This window comes from Gossypium hirsutum, chromosome A06 (assembly GCF_007990345.1).
Source record: "Gossypium hirsutum isolate 1008001.06 chromosome A06, Gossypium_hirsutum_v2.1, whole genome shotgun sequence".
NCBI classification, from domain to species: Eukaryota; Viridiplantae; Streptophyta; class Magnoliopsida; order Malvales; family Malvaceae; genus Gossypium; species Gossypium hirsutum.
In genome coordinates, this window is record NC_053429.1 from 33,667,542 (window position 1) to 33,687,420 (window position 19,879).

Here is a 19,879-nt window from a genome sequence, read left to right on the forward strand (position 1 = left end):
CATGTTTGTTGCTTCGGATTTTAGAAGTGACAGAACTTAAGGAATTGAACAATTACTGTTTGATCAAGGCTAAAATTTCAAATTTTAAAGGACTAAATCCAAAAGGATTGGGTAAGCATCTGTCTGGTTTCTAGGAATAAGCCATATAGGAACAATGTAAGGGATCATGTTTTTATTGAGATTTGTCACTGTTGGATCCTAAACTTATTTTGTTGGTTGCTATTATTTTTCTTGGGTTTTTCTATAGAATGATTGAAATTTAGTCTTCAATCGCAATCCTTGTTTTTTAATTACAAAAGATGTCAGCAATATAATAATGGATAAAAAAGGGTAAACTATAAAAATAGTAATTTATGTATAGTTTAAATTATATTTTGGTTGTTGAAAGTTAATTTATTGTAAAATGATCACTAATGTTGTCATTACCAGCCGTTAGCCGTTAGAAGTGTCACGGTTACGGAAATTGCATGATTAAACACTTTTTTTTTGGAAAAAAATTTACCTTTATATATATTTACTTTATTTCATTTTTCTTTATTTTTCTTCCTTTTTTTTTTCCTTATTCTTTCCTTTCTTATTTCTTTTCCTTCATTCTTTTCTCCCTTAGAAAACTCTAGCCGTCGCGGTCGCTGCCTCTTTACTCCGACAATGACCACTGTTAAAGCTCTCCTTAGCTTCTTGTTCTCACTCTTTCAATTTTTCTTGCTTGAAAATGACTCAAAACTTTTTCGAAAACTCTCTTTTGTAACCGAGCGTCTTCTTCCTCCAACCTTCAAATGCGACTGTTGATTTAGTCTGATCTTCTAGTATGTTGTTCTCCTCGTCAAGCTTTCCCTTTTGACTGGACCAATTGTCGATCCTAGCCCCGGAGCTCCAAACCCAAAAGACTGCTGTTGTTTTCTATTTTTTTAATCCCTTTTTCTTTCCTTTTTTGTTTTTTTTTTGGTTTTGATATTTGCATTTTCTCTTTGGGAATTTAAAACAAGTTTTCTTATTCTGTCATGGTTGTGGTTGGGTTTCTTTTGAATGGTTTTTTTTTTTTTTGGTTTGATGCTTGAATAGGTAGATATTTTTGATTGATGAGAGGCGTTAATGGTAGTGAGAGTTTTTAGGTTCTAGTTGTTTTTAGGCAGAGATTTTGGATTATATCAGCAATGGTGAAATTGTTGGGGATTTTGAGTTTATAACAGTGTTGGATGAGCTTTAGGTGGCGGGATGATGGTGGAAGGGTAAGTTGAAGCAAGGTGATGATAATGGTGGTTGAAAATGGCAACGCTTTGAGGATAGACGGTGGTGAAAGGTTGAGAGTTAGTGGCATTGAATTTAGGCCATGGTTTTGGAGGATGGTGCTCACTACTTATATTTAACGTGTTTAGGGTTTTTGGCGATGTTGAATATTGGCAATATCCCACATTAGGAAAAGATAGAAATGGAGGGGGTTTGGTTTGTTATATATAGAACCCCTCCCCCTTTGGTTGTATCATCCCAAAATCTTCTCATTTGTAATATTTCTAGAAGAAATATTAATTTGGTAGTGTCCGAGGACGTAAGCTAAATTGGCCGAACCTCGTTAAATCTCTGGTATTTTATTTCTTATTTGTTTGCTTATATTTAATAGCTTTATGTTGGTTATATTTATTTAGTTATTATTGCTATAAATATCTAAGTGAGTTCTGTCTAGTTGTTGGGTTTTAAGCGGGACCATTGTGACCCCTCCAATTTAACTGGGAATTTTCTTAGTATAATTGTTGGCATAATAATTATCTAAATATTTCTGATAATATTGTTATTAATATTATCGTCGCTTCCGCAACAATTGGTATCAGAGCCAAGGTTTTGTAGTATGCTCTGTGTTTGCAGCTTAGTCTGATCTTACACATCAGAAACATTTCCGAAAGCTTGTGGGTATTCCGCATTTGGTGGCTATTAAATAGAAGCTATGGCAAAAATGACAGAAGAAAAACCATCCATATCAACAACTTCCACTTCGTACATTTTGCCGAGGATTGGAACTGCAAATACGAGATTTGTAGTGGAAATTTTTGATGGAACAGGTCATTTCGGCATGTGGCAAAGTGAGCTTCTAGATGCCCTCTTTCAACAGGGTCTAGATATTGCCATTGAGGAAGAAAAACCAGAAGGGGTTGATGATAAAGAATGGAAGACCATCAACCGATTGGCATGTGGTACAATTCGATCATGTCTTTCCAGAGAGCAGAAGTATACATTCAGTAAAGAGACTTCTGCAAGTAAATTGTGGAAAGCATTGGAGGAGAAATTTCTGAAGAAGAACAGTCAAAATAAGTTACATATGAAGAAAAGACTGTTTCGTTTCAGTTATGTTCCTGGTACCACGATGAACGAGCACATTACCAATTTTAATCAGCTGGTGGCTGATTTGTTGAATTTGGATGTGACTTTTGAAGACGAAGACTTGGCGTTAATGTTGTTGGGATCGCTTCCTGAGGAGTTTGAGTACCTTGAAACTACTCTACTTCATGGAAAATCGGAAGTAACTTTCAATGAAGTAACTGCTGCATTGTATAGCTATGAACTACGCCGAAAGGATAAGTTGAAAGGTTCAGGTGAAGCAGCAGTGGAAGCATTGGTAACAAGAGGTCGTCAGCAAAGTCAGTCTAAGGGGAAGAGAAGAAAGTCCAAAGGTCGAGCTGTTGCCAAAGATGAATGTTCTTTTTGCAAAGAAAAAGGACATTGGAAGAAAGATTGTCCAAAATTGAAGAAAAAAGGGAAGACTCCGCAAGATGCAAATGTTGCAGAATGCAATAGTGAAGCAGAGTCAGACTTTTCTCTTAGTATGACATCTTCAACATTATATGCAGATGAGTGGATCATGGATTCTGGTTGTTCCTATCATATGTGTCCCATTCGGGAATGGTTCTTTGAATTTCAAAAACTAGATGAAGGGGTTGTTTACATGGGTAATGATAACACATGTAAAATAGCCGGGATAGGTTCAATTAAACTGAGGAGTCATGATGGATCTACTAGAATTTTGCGGGATGTACGATATGTCCCAAAGTTGAAGAAGAATCTCATCTCTTTGGGGTCGTTAGAATCTAAAGGCCTAGTTGTGACAATACGAGATGGAGTTCTTAAAGCAACTTCAGGAGCATTGGTGATGTTGAAAGGCATAAGAAAGAACAATCTGTATTACTACCAAGGTAGTACAGTGGTCGGGACAACAGCAGCAGCAATTACGAGTACCAAGAAGGACGCTGAGGCAACACAGCTGTGGCATATGCGTTTGGGCCATGCTGGTGAAAAATCCTTGCAAACTCTAGCCAAGCAAGGATTATTGAAAGGTACAAAGACTTGCAAACTTGAATTTTGCGAGCATTGTGTTCTGGGAAAACAACGAAGGGTGAAATTTGGCACTGGGATTCACAATACTAAAGGTATTCTGGATTATGTGCATTCTGATGTATGGGGACCGTCCAAGACTCCATCACTTGGAGGAAGACGTTATTTTGTCACCTTTATTGATGATTTTTCCAGACGAGTTTGGGTGTTTCCTATGAAGAACAAAGATGAGGTGCTTGAAGTTTTCCTTAAGTGGAAAACTAAAGTTGAAAATCAGACAGGAAGGAAGATTAAGGTTCTCCGATCAGACAACGGTGGAGAATATAAAAGCGATCCTTTCCTGAAGATATGCCAAGATTGTGGCATAGTAAGGCACTTCACCGTAGGTGGAACACCGCAACAGAATGGGGTGGCAGAGCGTATGAATCGAACGCTTGTGGAGAAAGTTCGATGTATGTTATCTAATGCTGGATTAGATAGAAAGTTTTGGACTGAGGCTGTGACGTACGCTCAACATCTCATCAATCATTTGCCATCATCTGCTATAAATGGCAAGACTCCTTTGGAGAAATGGTATGGAAAACCTGCTACTGATTATGACACCTTGCGCATTTTTGGTTCTATTGCATATTATCATGTGAAAGAATCAAAGTTAGATCCAAGAGCAAAGAAGGCTCTATTCATGGGCTTCAATGCTGGTGTTAAGGGATATCGTTTGTGGTGTCTAGAGGCAAAGAAGACGATAATCAGTAGGGATGTTACCTTTCATGAATCTGCCATGTTGAATAAGGTAAATCCAGAAGGAGTGAGTAGTACTTCGCAGCAGGTGGAGTGTACTCCGCAGCAGGTGGAGTTTGAGCAGAGTGTGGTAATTCCAGCAAAATGTACCACTAGTGATTCTTCATTGGCAGATGCAGAGTCAGATGAGGAAGAGGTTTCTACCCAAGAACCTCAACAGCAATCAGAGCCAATTGCAGTCAGAAGGCAGAGACGAGAAATTCAGAAACCAGCTCGTTTCACTGACATGGTAGCTTATGCACTTCCAGTTGTTGATAATATTCCATCCACTTACACCGAAGCCATTCAGAGTTTAGAGAATAATAGATGGTTAGGTTCAATGGAAGAGGAAATGCAATCTCTAGAGAAAAACAAGACGTGGAAGCTGGCACAACTACCAAAAGGGAAGAAGGCGATTGGTTGCAAATTTGAAGACACTATTGAAGTTTGTGATATGAGAAGATGTTCGAAGATGTGGAATATCGCCAAGGTGGAGATTTGTTGAATATTGGCAATATCCCACATTAGGAAAAGATAGAAATGGAGGGGGTTTGGTTTGTTATATATAGAACCCCTCCCCCTTTGGTTGTATCATCCCAAAATCTTCTCATTTGTAATATTTCTAGAAGAAATATTAATTTGGTAGTGTCCGAGGACGTAAGCTAAATTGGCCGAACCTCGTTAAATCTCTGGTATTTTATTTCTTATTTGTTTGCTTATATTTAATAGCTTTATGTTGGTTATATTTATTTAGTTATTATTGCTATAAATATCTAAGTGAGTTCTGTCTAGTTGTTGGGTTTTAAGCGGGACCATTGTGACCCCTCCAATTTAACTGGGAATTTTCTTAGTATAATTGTTGGCATAATAATTATCTAAATATTTCTGATAATATTGTTATTAATATTATCGTCGCTTCCGCAACAGGCGATGACTTGATCTTCATGTCGGCATTTAACGGGTCACGAGTGATTTTCGTAATACCTCAAACGGTGAGTAACGAAACATGATCAAAATATTATAAAATGATAAACTATATTGTAATAAATTAAAATTTAGTGATTAAAATGTAATTTAAATTATATATAATTTTTTTTGTTACCAAAAGAAAAAATTATAAGTACTGAATTTTTAAGGCTTTCAAACATACTCATTTTAATCAATCCCCTGCTTATGATATCTGCATTTTTTTTTAAATATTTATGTTTGGTGCATATTTAACATCTTCAGTATTGGGTATATTCCAAATTACTTCTGCACACAAATACAGCCAATTTCAAAACATCTCTTCACCTACCCATTTTCTATAAAAGAAAAATTAAACAATAATTCTACTAGACATCTTCAAATTTTAAATTAGTTTCATTTTAAATATGTGAAGCATATTTTAAAAAATATACATTAAACTGTAAATATATATATATACCTGCTGCAATAGTGGATCTTGCCGTTAAGATTTGGAGGACTTAATTAAAATTAAAATAAAATTATTTAAAAGTTTTAGTAGATCTTTTAAAATTTTAGTTAAACCTATCAAAATTTTATAAGTATCTAATTAAATTTTTTAAAAGATGTAGTGAAAATTTTCAAATTTTAGGGAGAACTAAAATTATTTTAAAGGTCTAAAATGAGGTTTTAAAAATTTGGAGGGAGGCCTCATTACCATACTTGTGTGATAATTTTCCTAAATTTTATTAATAATGGAAGTTTTTTTAACACATGAAACTTAAGCTATTTATATGTTAGATACACAAAGTTATATCATACATAAATTAGCATTTAACGCTTAATTCATGATTAAATTAATGAAAAAAATCTTATTGATAAAATACTGTACTTAATATTTAATTAGAATGTCATGAAAATTACAATTGAGAAATTAATGCAAAGAAGACAATATATAGAGAGGATTAGGTAAGCAATTAAATTATCAATGTTTTTATTAAGACCTGTCATTATTGGATCCTTTCCATTAGCAATATGATAATAAATATTTAGGATTTACGCCCTCATTAAAAAAAAAAAAGCTAAATGAACTGTTTATTTCTATATTATATGAATTTAGAGGTGTTGATAGGTTAAATTTGAGTTAGGTTTACATATAGTATCAATATCATGTATAATTGTTTAGGTTCAATCTGAAATATAAGTTTCAAATTTTGTTTTAAACCCATCCATATTTGTTGATGCTAATTTTAACTTTATTTTAATTTATCTATACATTTTTTAAAATACAATTCTTTTTGTTTAATAATTATATTATATTATCATCATTATATATATTCTTTTATTAAATTTTTAAACATAAATAATTTAATATAATTTTTAATATTTACATTATAATATATAATATATAGAATAAAAAGAAAATATTATAAATTAAAAAATGTGTTGAATTAAGCTGGAGTCTTAATATTAAAATTTGGAGCATGACTTAAACCCATATTCTAAATTAATTTTTATTTAAACCCTTTCAGTTTCATACATAATATAGACGGATAACTCAAGTATTAAACACCTTAAATCGAGCCAATATTTTAAATACTTAATCAAACTCAAAAACCAAGAAAGGTATATTCCACATTACTTGTACATGCTAATACTGCCAAAATTTTTATTCCAACGTTTCTCATTGAAATATGCCTAGTTGAAAACAGCTCTTCATGTTTTAGGTCCAAAATTGATAGCTCTTTATTATTATTTTTTATTCTAAAATTGAGACATCTAAAAACAATTCTCAATTTCTTTCTTGATGTAACTAATTTTGTGAGAAAAAGTATTAAGTTAGTAGTCCCTTGGTAGCATATTCGAACATCAAACAATAACACGTTAAGATTTGGGTTTGTATTTCATATTTTTTATACAAGTGTCTGTATTGTGATTTATACATGGTGTATGATCTGATAAATTAATTTATTAGGGCTAAATTATACACCTAATCATTTAAAACACACATTATATGTATTTTAATCATTTTAGTCATTCTCATTAAAATTACAAACGACAAGTTAATATAGGAATTACATAAAACAATATAATAATAAATTTAGTCCTTAAATTTTAGATATTATATCAATTTATTCATAATTTTAAAAATTTAATCTTAAAAATTTACAAACAGTCTCAATTTGATCTTAATTCTAAAAAAATAATTTTTTTATATAAAAGTACATATATTTTTTAAAAAATATATAACAACAAATTTTAAAAAATACATATATTTTCAAAATGACCGAATTATGTAACGTGGGTATTTAAGTTGAACTTTTTTTATTTTGGGGTTTAAAATAAAATTTTTTTAATAATTGAGTGATTAACCCATCTATTAGATTTAACTCAAGTCAAAAACTCAATTGATTTATCGGAAACTTGATCTAATCTTATTTAATCACAAAAAATAAAAATCATCCAAACCCAAAATAACCTAGAAATAATGGAATTTTAAATGAACCAAATAAAAAATGATTCAAACTCGAGTGTCAAACTTAAATGAAAAACATTTATAGTGATCCAAATGTGAAAAATTTGATTACCAAATATAAAAATAACTGCATCTTTAAATGACACATAAAATTTAAACTTAAAATATCTAAATTAAAATCAATCCAATCTTCTCCATAAGAAATAATTGTATGAATCGCAAGTTAAAATCTAATTTATCATCCTCCCATTGAAAATGAATAGAAATAAGGTGGTAGCACAATTTCATACCATATATTCTCTTCTCTCAATTTACCAATAAGATGCACATGCGAAAATAAAATTTTCATTTTCATTTGAACAGTCTAAATTAAATTATTTACTTTCAAGATGAAAATACAGTTTCTCCATTTTAATTAAAGGGCCAACGTTGTGTCTCCCCTTTGGATCAGCCCTGAGTGTGATTTTATATATATATATATATTAATGGTTGCAGAAACTTAAAAATTTTAAGGTTAAGCAAAGAAATGGCATCTTCTGGCTTGCCAATTCATATTCATTGCTCAGCTCAAAAGCCTTCCGTATCTTCATCAGCCAACTTTGATCATTTAAAGTCAACACTTTCCTCTGCATTTAAGGTCAGTTTTCTCCTACTAGTAACAAAACCCAGATTCTTCATTTTCTTAATTCCCTAGAATATTGTTTGATTTGATTCAATGGGTGTTTGGAGGCAGCCATTTTTAAAACAAATAGAGCGGTTTCCCTTGCGAATAGATGTGGCTCCACAAACTCTGAACAACACTTGTCTCAAACTAGTGGATGCAGCTGTTGATTTTGTGTTTGAGTTTGCTGATCAGCCATTGCTCCCGTCTCAGGTATAAAATTTCGGGTCATTCGGGGTTTTGAAATTCAGTTTGTAATAATGGGTTGTTCACAGAGTAATTTTGGGCCGGTAAATGAGATGAAAGAAGCCGTTCAAGTCACCAACATCCAAGGGGAAATACCTCGTGATTTTGCTGAGGGTGTCTACATCAGAAACGGTTTGTCATTGACATAATCAATCTTTACCATTAAAATACTAGGATGTTCCTTTACCATTTCCATCCATTAATTACAACAAACCCCGGCATCGATTAGGTCGAAAGGAAATTTTAGAGAACCACCTGTGTGTTTTATATGGCATTTTATCTCCCTAGGAGACTTCCTACAAGACACCAACTAAAACATTCACCAATGCCTAAGTTGGTCTCATCTTATCCTAAATTCAATAATTTTAATCTTTTAAATATCAAGTTTTAGAAAAACTCAAGTTTATTTTGGCTGTATTCTGAACTGGTAGAATACTGTTTTTGCTAAATGTTTGGATGTTGTCTATAAGTTTTTCATATTATTTTTGTTAAACGTTATTGGTTATTGTAATAAAAATGCAGGGCCAAACCCCATATTTGGAGCATTAACATCAACGAGTTCGATGTTTGGGAGGTCAAGTTACACTTGGATCGAAGGGGAAGGGATGCTTCATGCTTTGTATTTTTGCAAAGGCGTTGAGGGAGACTGGACCGTCCTTTATAAAAACAGATACGTGGAAACAGAGACATTGAAGCTGGAAAAACAGCGGAACAAACCCTTGTTTCTACCTGCCTTAGAAGGGGATTCTCCAGCTATTTTGTCTGCGTATTTGCTTAACATGGTGTGTGTGTGTGCTTTGCCTTAATCCTTGCTTTTTGTTCTTTTCTAGTTATCAATTAGCCCTATATTCAAACAACCCCACTTTACAACACTATTTCTAATTTCTGATTGATGTGTTTACATTTGGGTCAGTTGAGATATGGTAAAGTAAACAAAGAAATAAGCAACACCAACGTATTTGAGCATGGTGGGAAGATGTACTCAATAGCAGAAAATCACAAACCTCAGGAGATTAACATCCTTACGCTTGAAACTTTGAATGATTGGGATGTTAATGGAGGTTGGAACAGGCCATTTTCTTCTCATCCCAAGGTTGCTTTCACTCTTCTGAATTTATTCACGTTGCTGTACAATATATAATGTTTGGTACGTCTCATGTCTTATGTAACACAGAAAGCTCCAGGCACTGGGGAGCTTGTTATTCTGGGGATTGATGCAACTAAGCCTTTTGCTGAACTGGGAATAATTTCTGGTATTTTTTTTTGTCTTTTAAACAAGTATTTTGTATTTAAACATGTCAAATACACTTTATTCATTGGAAATAATTTAGTTAGGATGATTCTAAAAACCATAAAATTTTGCCACTGGACTCTTCCATCAAATTATTTATGTCTCTTTCTAATTTCAACAATTTTTTTCATGTATTTGACACATAATTTTGGTATTTTTTTACTCTAAAACCTTAAATTTAGAATTCAAAACCCTAAATCCAAAAACTTAAAATCTCAAACCTTAAATCTAAACTCGTAACCCCAAACTATTAAATCTTGAACTCATAACCCCAAATCTTTGAACTGTAACATAAACAATTGAACATCGAACCCTGAACCCAAATCATGAATTTTTAAATCTAAACTCGTAACCTCAAACCATTGAATCTTAAATTCATTACCCCAAACCTTTGACCCGTAACCTGAACTATTGAACATTGAACCTCAAATCTAAATCCTAATCTTGAATCTCGAGATTCAGAGTTCAGAGAGTTTAAGGTTCAAAGTTTGGGGTTTTGAATAAACTAATTACCAAATTATGGGTCAATGATATAGAAGGAATTATACAAAAATTATTAATTTTTTTTGAATTGGTTGAAAAAAATAAAAAATAATAACTTATGAAAAAAAATAAAATGGTTAAAATTTGTAAATGAAAAAAAATCTTTATAAATAAAAAATTAATTATTTTATGTAATTTTATTAAAGTAAAATTAAATTGGAGAAGATATTAGATAGAGATGAGTGTATAATAATATTTTGTTATTTTTAAAATTTAATGATGAGCCACTATTTTATTAATGCTTAAAAACTATATTTTTTAAGATAATTTTAATATAATTTATTTCCGATGCTTTACTTTCTTCTTTTATTTTATGTACAGAGACATCTAAGGAATTATATCTCCTACATAATTATAGAACAAAAAAATTTATTTAACATAAATCCATTCATTTTGTGTACAGCTGATGGAAATAAATTACTTCATAGAGCGGATCTGAAATTAAATAGGTGTAGCCTATGCCATGAAATTGGAGTTACACAGAGGTAAACCTGCTTTCAATCTTTCTTACCCCCATTCCATTTTCTTAAACACCGTCTTGGATAAGAAATATTGGAAGTTCTATATTATCTTATTTAGATTTTTAAACTTGGTAAAGAAAATGAAAAAAAAAATAGTTTTAGCCATTTTTATTGGTGAGAATAAAAGAAAATGATTCATTACAGTCATCTTTTACACTAATAATTTTAGATCAACAAAATAGAAAAAGATATTTTTCTTTTCCTTTCTTCTTTTCTTTTATAATTAATTATTTAAGATTGTATTAATTAGGTGTTTTTCCAATTGCCAGCTTGACCATTAAATGTTAATTTGTGTATGCCATAAAGCATATTTAAAACACAATAATCTAATTCTAAACATACATGTAGTTATCACACAGACAACTTAGATATAATATGTGACCTTTCTAATTTTAATGTAATTATCTATTTTGGTTAAGATGTTAGACTCAAATTGTTCATGAGAAAATACACACACGTTTATAATTTGATCCACTTGTTTTAAATGTATTCCATGTCAAATTGGAATCAACATTTAATATCTTTGACAATTAGGCTAATAAAAAGATTTGATTAAAATAATAATATCACTTTAAGAACTTAATTTGAATAATTTAAAATTTAAAACTAATTTAAAATATGAGTAATATCTGGTACAATTAATCTTCTAATAAATTTATAAAATAAAATATAATTATGTGAAACACATTCTCATATTTAATAAACTATTTGTGATGACAGTTTCAAATTTCATGTGGAATACAAGTTAAAATTTGACGTGAATTTTCCTTTTGCAAGGTACAATGTATTTATGGATCACCCTCTATTGATAGACTTGAACAGACTTGTTCGTGGTAGCTCGTGAGTCTAATTCTTTTCTTCTTTTTATACTTTTTTTTTTACTTAAAATTGTTATTTTAAACAATTGTTAATCTTGACATATTAGATTAATGAAATACGAAAAAGAAGGATATGCAAGGATCGGCATCATGCCTCGCTATGGATCGGCAGATTCAATCCAGTGGTTTAAAGTGAAACCCAATTGCACATTTCACCTTTTCAATTGTTTTGAAGATGGTGATGAGGTAAAAACTATGGTTGGATTCATAATAAACTTTAAAATTTTACTGCACTTAGGGAGTGTTTGGTTCGGTAAAAAAGTGAAAAAATGGAAAGAAGTAGTGGAAAAATAGAAAGAAAATAATATTTAAGTGTGCTTGGGAAAAAAAAGGGTGAGAGAAAAGAAAATAGAAATAACCTAATATATAAAAATCAATCATTTCAAATTGAAATGATGAGATGAGAGGAAATGAAAGATATATATAAATTAGTTTAAAATTATGTACTTTATTTTTTTAAAAAAAATTATGTATTTTTAGAATGTTTTCGTTTTTTCTACTAAATATACCTATAAAAAAAATTATATTTTTCATAATTCTAATTTTTCACCCCTTCAATTTTCTATCTTTCTAATTTTCTTTCCACAATACTGAGTAAAGCCTTAGGGATGATAATGTGACGGGGCAATGAATAAGGGTTGCCTCATTCATCACTGCCCCACATTTGAATCGATGTTGAAAATATCTGTGGTCATGGGTAAATATATAATTACTTCAGATTATATCGCACCATTTCACTTTACTTTTGACTAATGATTTTTTAAATTTAATTTTTTATCTAGTTATATATTTATAATTTATTCATAAATGTAATTTCGGTATATATAATTCTTTAACATATGTATAATATAATATATATCTAACATATGGATAATTATTTGATATATTTAAAACTTTTTAACTTCATAAGCAAACAAATGAAGTCAGAGCAAGCATGTGCTACAATTGCTCTATTTCACAAGGTGATTTTACTTTTTTTTTTTTTAAGAAACTTGATATTTGGATTGGGTTCATTAATCCATGAAACAATTTGATTTTTACCATCCCTAACTGATAAAACAATCTTACATTGACTTCCTTCAGGTTGTGATGTGGGGATGTAGAGCCCTTGATTCAATAATACCAGGGCCTGATAAGGGACAGAACAAATTTGATTGGTTCTCGAGAAAATTGAGGCCTATAAAACCTATTGAAGGAAGCATGGATGCTGTATCAGAAGATCAGTTAGTGTTTCCTCGTCCTTATGAGTGGCGAATGAACAAGCAAACCGGTGATGTAAAGGAGAGAAATCTAACAGGGACTGAATATTCCATGGATTTTCCATTTATTAATGAAGGTTTCGTAGGAGTTCAAAATAATTATGGGTATTGCCAAGTACGTGACTCTATTGCAAGTTCTGCATCAGGTACGTACTCCAATTCGAGCTGGCATTTAATGTTGGATCTAACAATTATGTTGATAGAAAAACTTGTTGATACACTGGTAATATTTTTAGGACTCAATTAAAAATATATTGAAGTTTTGGGTCCGATTTAAAACTTAAGCAATAATTTGAGAATGTATGATGTAATTAACCCATACTAATAATTAACTTTATATACTTATAACAATTTCAGGCATGGCAAAATATGGAGGTCTTGCAAAGTTATATTTTGGAGAGCAGAATCCTGGTTTTTCCTTGGTATTTAAATTAGGTCCCTCTAAAATTCTTTTATTTTTCTTTCATCATTTATCAGTTGCTTGATTAATATGTATGTATATATATTCTAACTTGTATGTATTTTGACCCCAGAAAGAAAATGAAGTAGAAGGGTTGATAAAGGTAGAATATCATATGTTTGAGAAGAACACATTCGGCACCGGAGCTGCCTTTGTCCCTAAACAAGGTGGTGTTGAAGAAGATGATGGTTGGGTCGTCACATTTGTTCACAATGAAGATACTAATATATCTCAAGTAAGTTGATTCTAACGATAATTCTACCAAATTTTTAATTAATCCCTAAACTTTAAAATATTTCAATTAAATCCTCAAATTAAAGTACCATTCGGATTAGGTTCTCGTATCAGTTAGACGTCGGCTTTGGCGTTAAATGCCAAATTGGACCTAAGGTGTTTAAAAATATGTACTAACCCATAAGTGTTTAAAAAGGAATCGTGTTAGATTCAAGTTAGCATTTAAAGTCGAAGCAAACAGTTAAACCAGCAAAAGGACTTGAATGGAACAATACTTTAGTTTGAGAAATCAATTGAAATGTTTCCAAGTATGGACCAATTTAGAATTCGATCCATAAGCCAGTGACATCTGATACAATTAACCCTTGATTTTAAGAGGCTAAATATATTCATTTTTCCTCTTTTATTGCAAACAGGTTCTTATAATTGAAGCAAAGAGCTTTACCAGTAAACCTGTAGCCAGAATCAGCTTGCCATTTAGAGTTCCATATGGTTTTCATGGAACTTTTAGGCCAATGCAACTGCAAAATGACATCTTGAGTATAATCCCCTCCTTGAATTCTAAAATAGTAAAAAGCATATCTCCTTCATATTCACAAATTCATGAATGATTAAGTGTCTAATCATATATGTATGTATGTCTGTTTTCCACATTGATTTCTTAAGCATTAAGTGTGGGATAAAAGTTTGGTTGATATTTTCATAGATTCTTATTTGTATCAATAAATAAAATGTATTGTTGAGGAGATAATAAAGATTAGGCTTTGTGAGGTTGAAATCTTAATATGTGTGAATATAGTATTTATATGGAAGTGAATTTTAATTTGATAGTTTGATAATTCAATTATATATGTTGATGTAATGATTAATTCTAATTGTAAATTTTTGTGTCTCTGTAATTTTAAATACATAAATAAAATGTATAAAAAGTATTTATTTCCTGCCAAAAGTGAAAATGAAAATGATTTATACCGGTGGACTATATAATATGAATTTTTTATTTTGTTTAAAACATTTGTATTCGATCATTCAATGTTTATCTATCTTTTCAAATGGTGCTTCTATTATGGGATTCACTAGAAAAGCTTAGGAAATGCTTGTGGGTTATTGGTTAAAATAAGATTTTTAAGGTTTTTTTTTTTAGGAATTTTGCTTAATTCTTAAAAATTTTAGTAAATTGTTAAAAATTTTAGTAAATCTATATAAATATTGGTAAATCGTTAAGAATATTAGTAAAGTCTTACATATCGGTAAATAATTATTAGATATTTTGGTAAATTCATATAAATTTTGATAAATCATTAGAAATATTAATAAAGTATTAAATATTTCGTATATCCTTATAAATATTGGTAAATTGTTAAAAAATTGATCGATCAAGTATGGGATATCTTTAGAAATTTTGGTAAAAGCTTAGAAAATTTGTTAAATTTAAAGGAATTTTGGTAAATAGTTAGAAATAATGGAAAATCTTTATAAATATTGGTAAATCTTTAATATTTGTAAAGCCTTAAAAATTTTAATAAAAATTTAGATATTTTAGTAAATCGTTAGATTTTTTGATAAATGCTTAGAAATATTAGTAAATTCTTAAAAGTTTTGGTAAAAAGTGCAGAAGTTTTGGTAAATTATTAGATATTTTAGTAAACCTTAATGATATTTGAAAATTTTAATGATATTTCTAAATCTTAAAAATTTTGATAAAATCTTAAAATAGTCCTTCCAACCAGATTCGCAAATGTAACACAAATCATCATTCCCATAATATTTATTTATTTCCATAAAACTATAACAAAGAAATAAATTACGGAAATAGAAGCAATGAAGCAACAATATGGACTAAACACTTACCGGCCTGCGCTTAGAGCTCCTTCCTCAAACTCTCTAAAAATCCTGCAATAATAAAAGCGTGTTACTGATGACTATTTTCACGAATTTCATAAAGATTAAGTAATAGATAAATAGAATGTAGCACTTCAATGTTTCTCCAAAATTGCTGCCCGGTGAAGTAAGGTGGAGTGAAAAAATGACAACATCGGTTTTCTAATGCCTAAGGGAAGGGTGGTACAACACGAATCACAAAGACACTGCTGTCCCGCGAACCACACACGATGACAAGAGTTCGCCGATGAGGGAAGGTGGAATCAGAAAATTTTTTACACATCAAAATTAAATCATATATTTTTACAATAATAAAAATACAATCTGATCATTTTAATAATTTATATTTTTATATTTTTTAAATAGTTAAATTATTATTTTTTTATTTTTTAAAATTAAATTATAATTTTATCATTACTAATTTAAAAATATTATAAATTATAAATAGCCTAAATTAAAAATTTACCATTTCAAGGAGGTCATGGTCCCTATATCTCTACCACGCTCCATCACTATGCTGATAATATAAAAGATATTTGTCATCTGTGAATTTTTCAAAAAATTAACGTATTCTCGATATTTTATTTTTCAACTTTGAAAAGAGTTTAAAAATAATTTTTAAAGCGGATCGAAATAAAATTCATGAAGCATACTTATGTATAGAAGTAGTTTAGGCAACCATAATATCAGAAAAGAGTGGCAGCTGAACAGCAACGCACTCTCAATGTTTTATCATCAAATTTTGAAGAGAGACTAAAGACATGATAATTCGAACCCGACTTCTCGTACTTCGGATAACCATAATACCACATCGACTAGCTTTCAATTAATCCATCATTACCAATTGGCCTTTAACAGAAAACATCATCAACTTATTTTTCCTTGTTGTGGACAGCCTAGTTACTACACAATTAATGTCTATGGTTAGGATGGCTACCTAATCTTCTAACAACGATAAATGATTGGAAACCACACGTAGATATACACTTATGAAGATGTTAATGTGTTAATGGATTGGATTGGATTGGATTGAATTAAGATTTGATTTAAAAAAGGGGTTTTTAAGTTCCAACTCAATTTATTCAAGTTTGTCTGACTAGAATGACAATCATATACTGTTCATTTTTTCTATATTTCTTCTATTTTTTTAAAGTTAACAAATTATCAACTAGTCAAAATTGTATCAATGAATGTATTATTTTCATCTTGATATAAGTATGTACCGATATTAGTATGTTTTGATGCATCATTTTAGGATTTATTGATTTTTTAATATTTTTTTATATATACATTTATAGTCTAATTTTTAACTTATTTATAAATTATATATTATATTACGCAAAAAAAATTATATATGTAATATTTTTCAATTACATCCATATCAATATATTTATCCATAAACATAAGTTTTAAAATATTATATATTTTGATTGTTTTAGTATTTATAAACAATAAAACGAGTTGGGACAAGTCATCTAATATTCGAAAATAAAAACTAAAGCCAACCCATAAACACTTCTAGGATGATGTAATTTACAAAAGTACTTTTTCCAAAAGAGTACAAATACAATTATATGATAGATAATTACAAAAACAATATATTTAAATCATTATAAACAAAATTAAACATTACAAAACAGTATCCCACCAAGGCGAAACCAAATTTTTTTCTAAGAGACCGAAATTAAATTGTAATTTTTACGATAGTAAAAATGTAATTTCATCATTTTAATAGCCTATATCTTTATAAAATTTAAAGAATTAAATTAAAATTTTATATTTTTAAGAGGGTCAAAATATAATTTTACCTTTATTAATTTAAAATTTTAAAACTTTCAAAACTCCTAAATAAAAAATTTCTACTTTAGGTACTGGTGGCCTGCGAGCCCCTAGTTTCGCTACTCACCCACACAGCCAAAATCTAAACCAATATAAATCTAAACAAACACACATTATTTATCTAAGATAAAATTCAAACCCCAAACCTTCAAAGTGGCAACCTTAAAAATAAAACCAAGACTTCATTAGTAATCGGAATTTCTATATTAGAGCGAGTGTTGTTAGAACATACGCATTCGCCTTTGAGCTTTACGAGGGAAAGGCGACTAACCATTTTTTTGCAAATTTAGATATCCAGGATCTTACTTTCTATGCTTAGAAATTAGAATGAATGCTTTTGATTTTGGTTTTTACCAACACAGTGTATATTTATTATATTAAAAAGGGCAAAGATAAAATGGTTTAATTATAGTTTAGTCTTTCTACTATGCTGGAGTTTGGATTTAATTGGTTTGTTTTATTTTGATATAATTTAATCCTACATATTAATAATATTATAAAAAAAAAACTTTTAAGATTGAATATAATTGAAGGGATCGGACCACATGATTTTGGCTATGCAACAAAAGAAATTGTATATCAACATAGCAACAAATAATGTTATCAATTTAAATATGGTAGTAATCACTTATACACATATAGAATTTTGCTAGTTTAGATTTAACTTTTGTCATCAATTTGGATTTACTAATAATGTTATAAAAAGGAGAGATTAACTCATATCAATTTAAAGTAGAGAAATTAAATTAAGTTTAAACTCTAGCATTGCAAAAGGATTAAAACCATTATAAAAACTTCTTTTACTCATTTAAAATTATTTACAAATTGTTGACACCATTTTTTGAATGAAAACGGGGTCGACTTGGATAAAAAAAGAATGAAAACGGGAGTCGCCACCGATCCTTTTTGATGAGGTGTGATCGGGTCACCTTGAAAAGTGTTGTTTTTAATACGATATTAATTTTTATTAAAAAAAAACTTGAAAAGGAGATTACCCGATCCCTTTTGAAATTTAAAAAAAAAACGGATTCGGGAGTCGGTTACGCCCCTCGATTTTCCAAACGCGAAATATCGCCTTATTTAAAAGTTTAAAAAGGATATTTGGCTATTGGTCGAACGAGAAATCGAAACCCAGCACGTTAGGGCACGTTTTCTCGATTTTTATTGCCTTATTTAGAAAAATTTTCCGTTAATGCTTGACGAAACAATAACGAATACGACAAGGTAAGCAAAGTAAAGTGAGTAACACATACAATAGGCAAAATGAAATGACGAGGCGATTACATACACGAAGCATACAAATAATAAATAGAACTAACATTTAAAAAGCACAAGTGTACATGAATAAATAAACAAGCACCCAATAACAATGATGACAATAATACAATTATGTAAAAATGTATATGCATGTATAATTTAAAACCATAAAATAAGAAAATATATATAAATTAGAATATGAAAACATAGATAGTATATACGCATATGAAATCGATAAATATTTAAAAAATGTAAATGTATATTTATACTTACAAATCGTGATAATATAAGATATATGTATGTGAATATAAAATATATGAAATATACAAAAAGCATTTTTAAGAGTATAAAATATATAAGTATGTATATGATGTAAAATATGCATAAATATATGTAAGTGTAAAAAATTATGAAGTGTGAAAAAATATGTTTAAATAGGTATAAGTACGTATATCTACATATAATGTAAAAATATAATATTTAAAAAGGGGGTATATATATATGTGCGTAATATATATAAATTATAATATAATGTTAAAATATTCACATAATATACATAATAATAGTTGTTGAAAACATCTATTAATAATAAATACACACTATATGTATTAAAGATATTCATAAATATAAAAACATATACTAATAATCACAATAGTAAAGACAAAAAATGTATACGTAACATAATGCGAAAATATATAAATGTTGTGATATCTAAAACATATACATAAAAATGAAAAAAATGTGACGAATAATGCAAAGATATTTGTATGAGATGATGGGAAATATACGAATAGCACGATATTTACAAGTGTATGCCTAATATAATTATAAAAAAATGATATAAATAAATGAATACATGAAAATAATACCATATATACAAAAATACCTATATATATGTAATGAAATATGTGAACAAATATTAATATTAATGAATATATGATACATGTATATAATAATAGAAACGAAACAAAATATATATATATAGTTAAATAATACAATAATAATAAAACAACAATGATAATAATATATATATATAACAATTTATATTTAAAATTGAATTAAACAGCAAAAAATTATGAAATTTAAGGTAAAAATTGAAGAAGGGATGAGATTGGATTAAAAACCAAATCTCTGGGGCGAATTTTGAAAGAAATTAAAGGAGAATGAACTTATCAGAACGCGCGTTAAACTATGGGGATCAAATAAATAATTTGTCCAAACACTTGAAACGACACCGTGGAAGGGGACTAAATCGCAAAGTGTAATGGATTTCAGGGTCAATTTATAACA

General features: G+C 29.5%; 1 protein-coding gene across 1 annotated transcript; it reads left to right on the forward strand.

Moving 5' to 3' along the window:
* The first annotated feature begins 7,972 nt into the window (after nucleotides 1-7,972).
* On the forward strand, nucleotides 7,973-14,438 carry LOC121230639 (carotenoid 9,10(9',10')-cleavage dioxygenase 1). Its single transcript, XM_041115720.1, has 13 exons — nucleotides 7,973-8,156; nucleotides 8,253-8,393; nucleotides 8,456-8,558; nucleotides 8,949-9,208; nucleotides 9,340-9,519; nucleotides 9,601-9,679; nucleotides 10,664-10,745; nucleotides 11,559-11,621; nucleotides 11,707-11,845; nucleotides 12,743-13,064; nucleotides 13,276-13,340; nucleotides 13,452-13,613; nucleotides 14,029-14,438. The coding sequence occupies exons 1-13, from the start codon at nucleotides 8,046-8,048 to the stop codon at nucleotides 14,221-14,223; spliced, it is 1,902 nt and encodes a 633-aa protein (XP_040971654.1). The 5' UTR covers nucleotides 7,973-8,045; the 3' UTR covers nucleotides 14,224-14,438.
* Nucleotides 14,439-19,879: the final 5,441 nt, after the last annotated feature.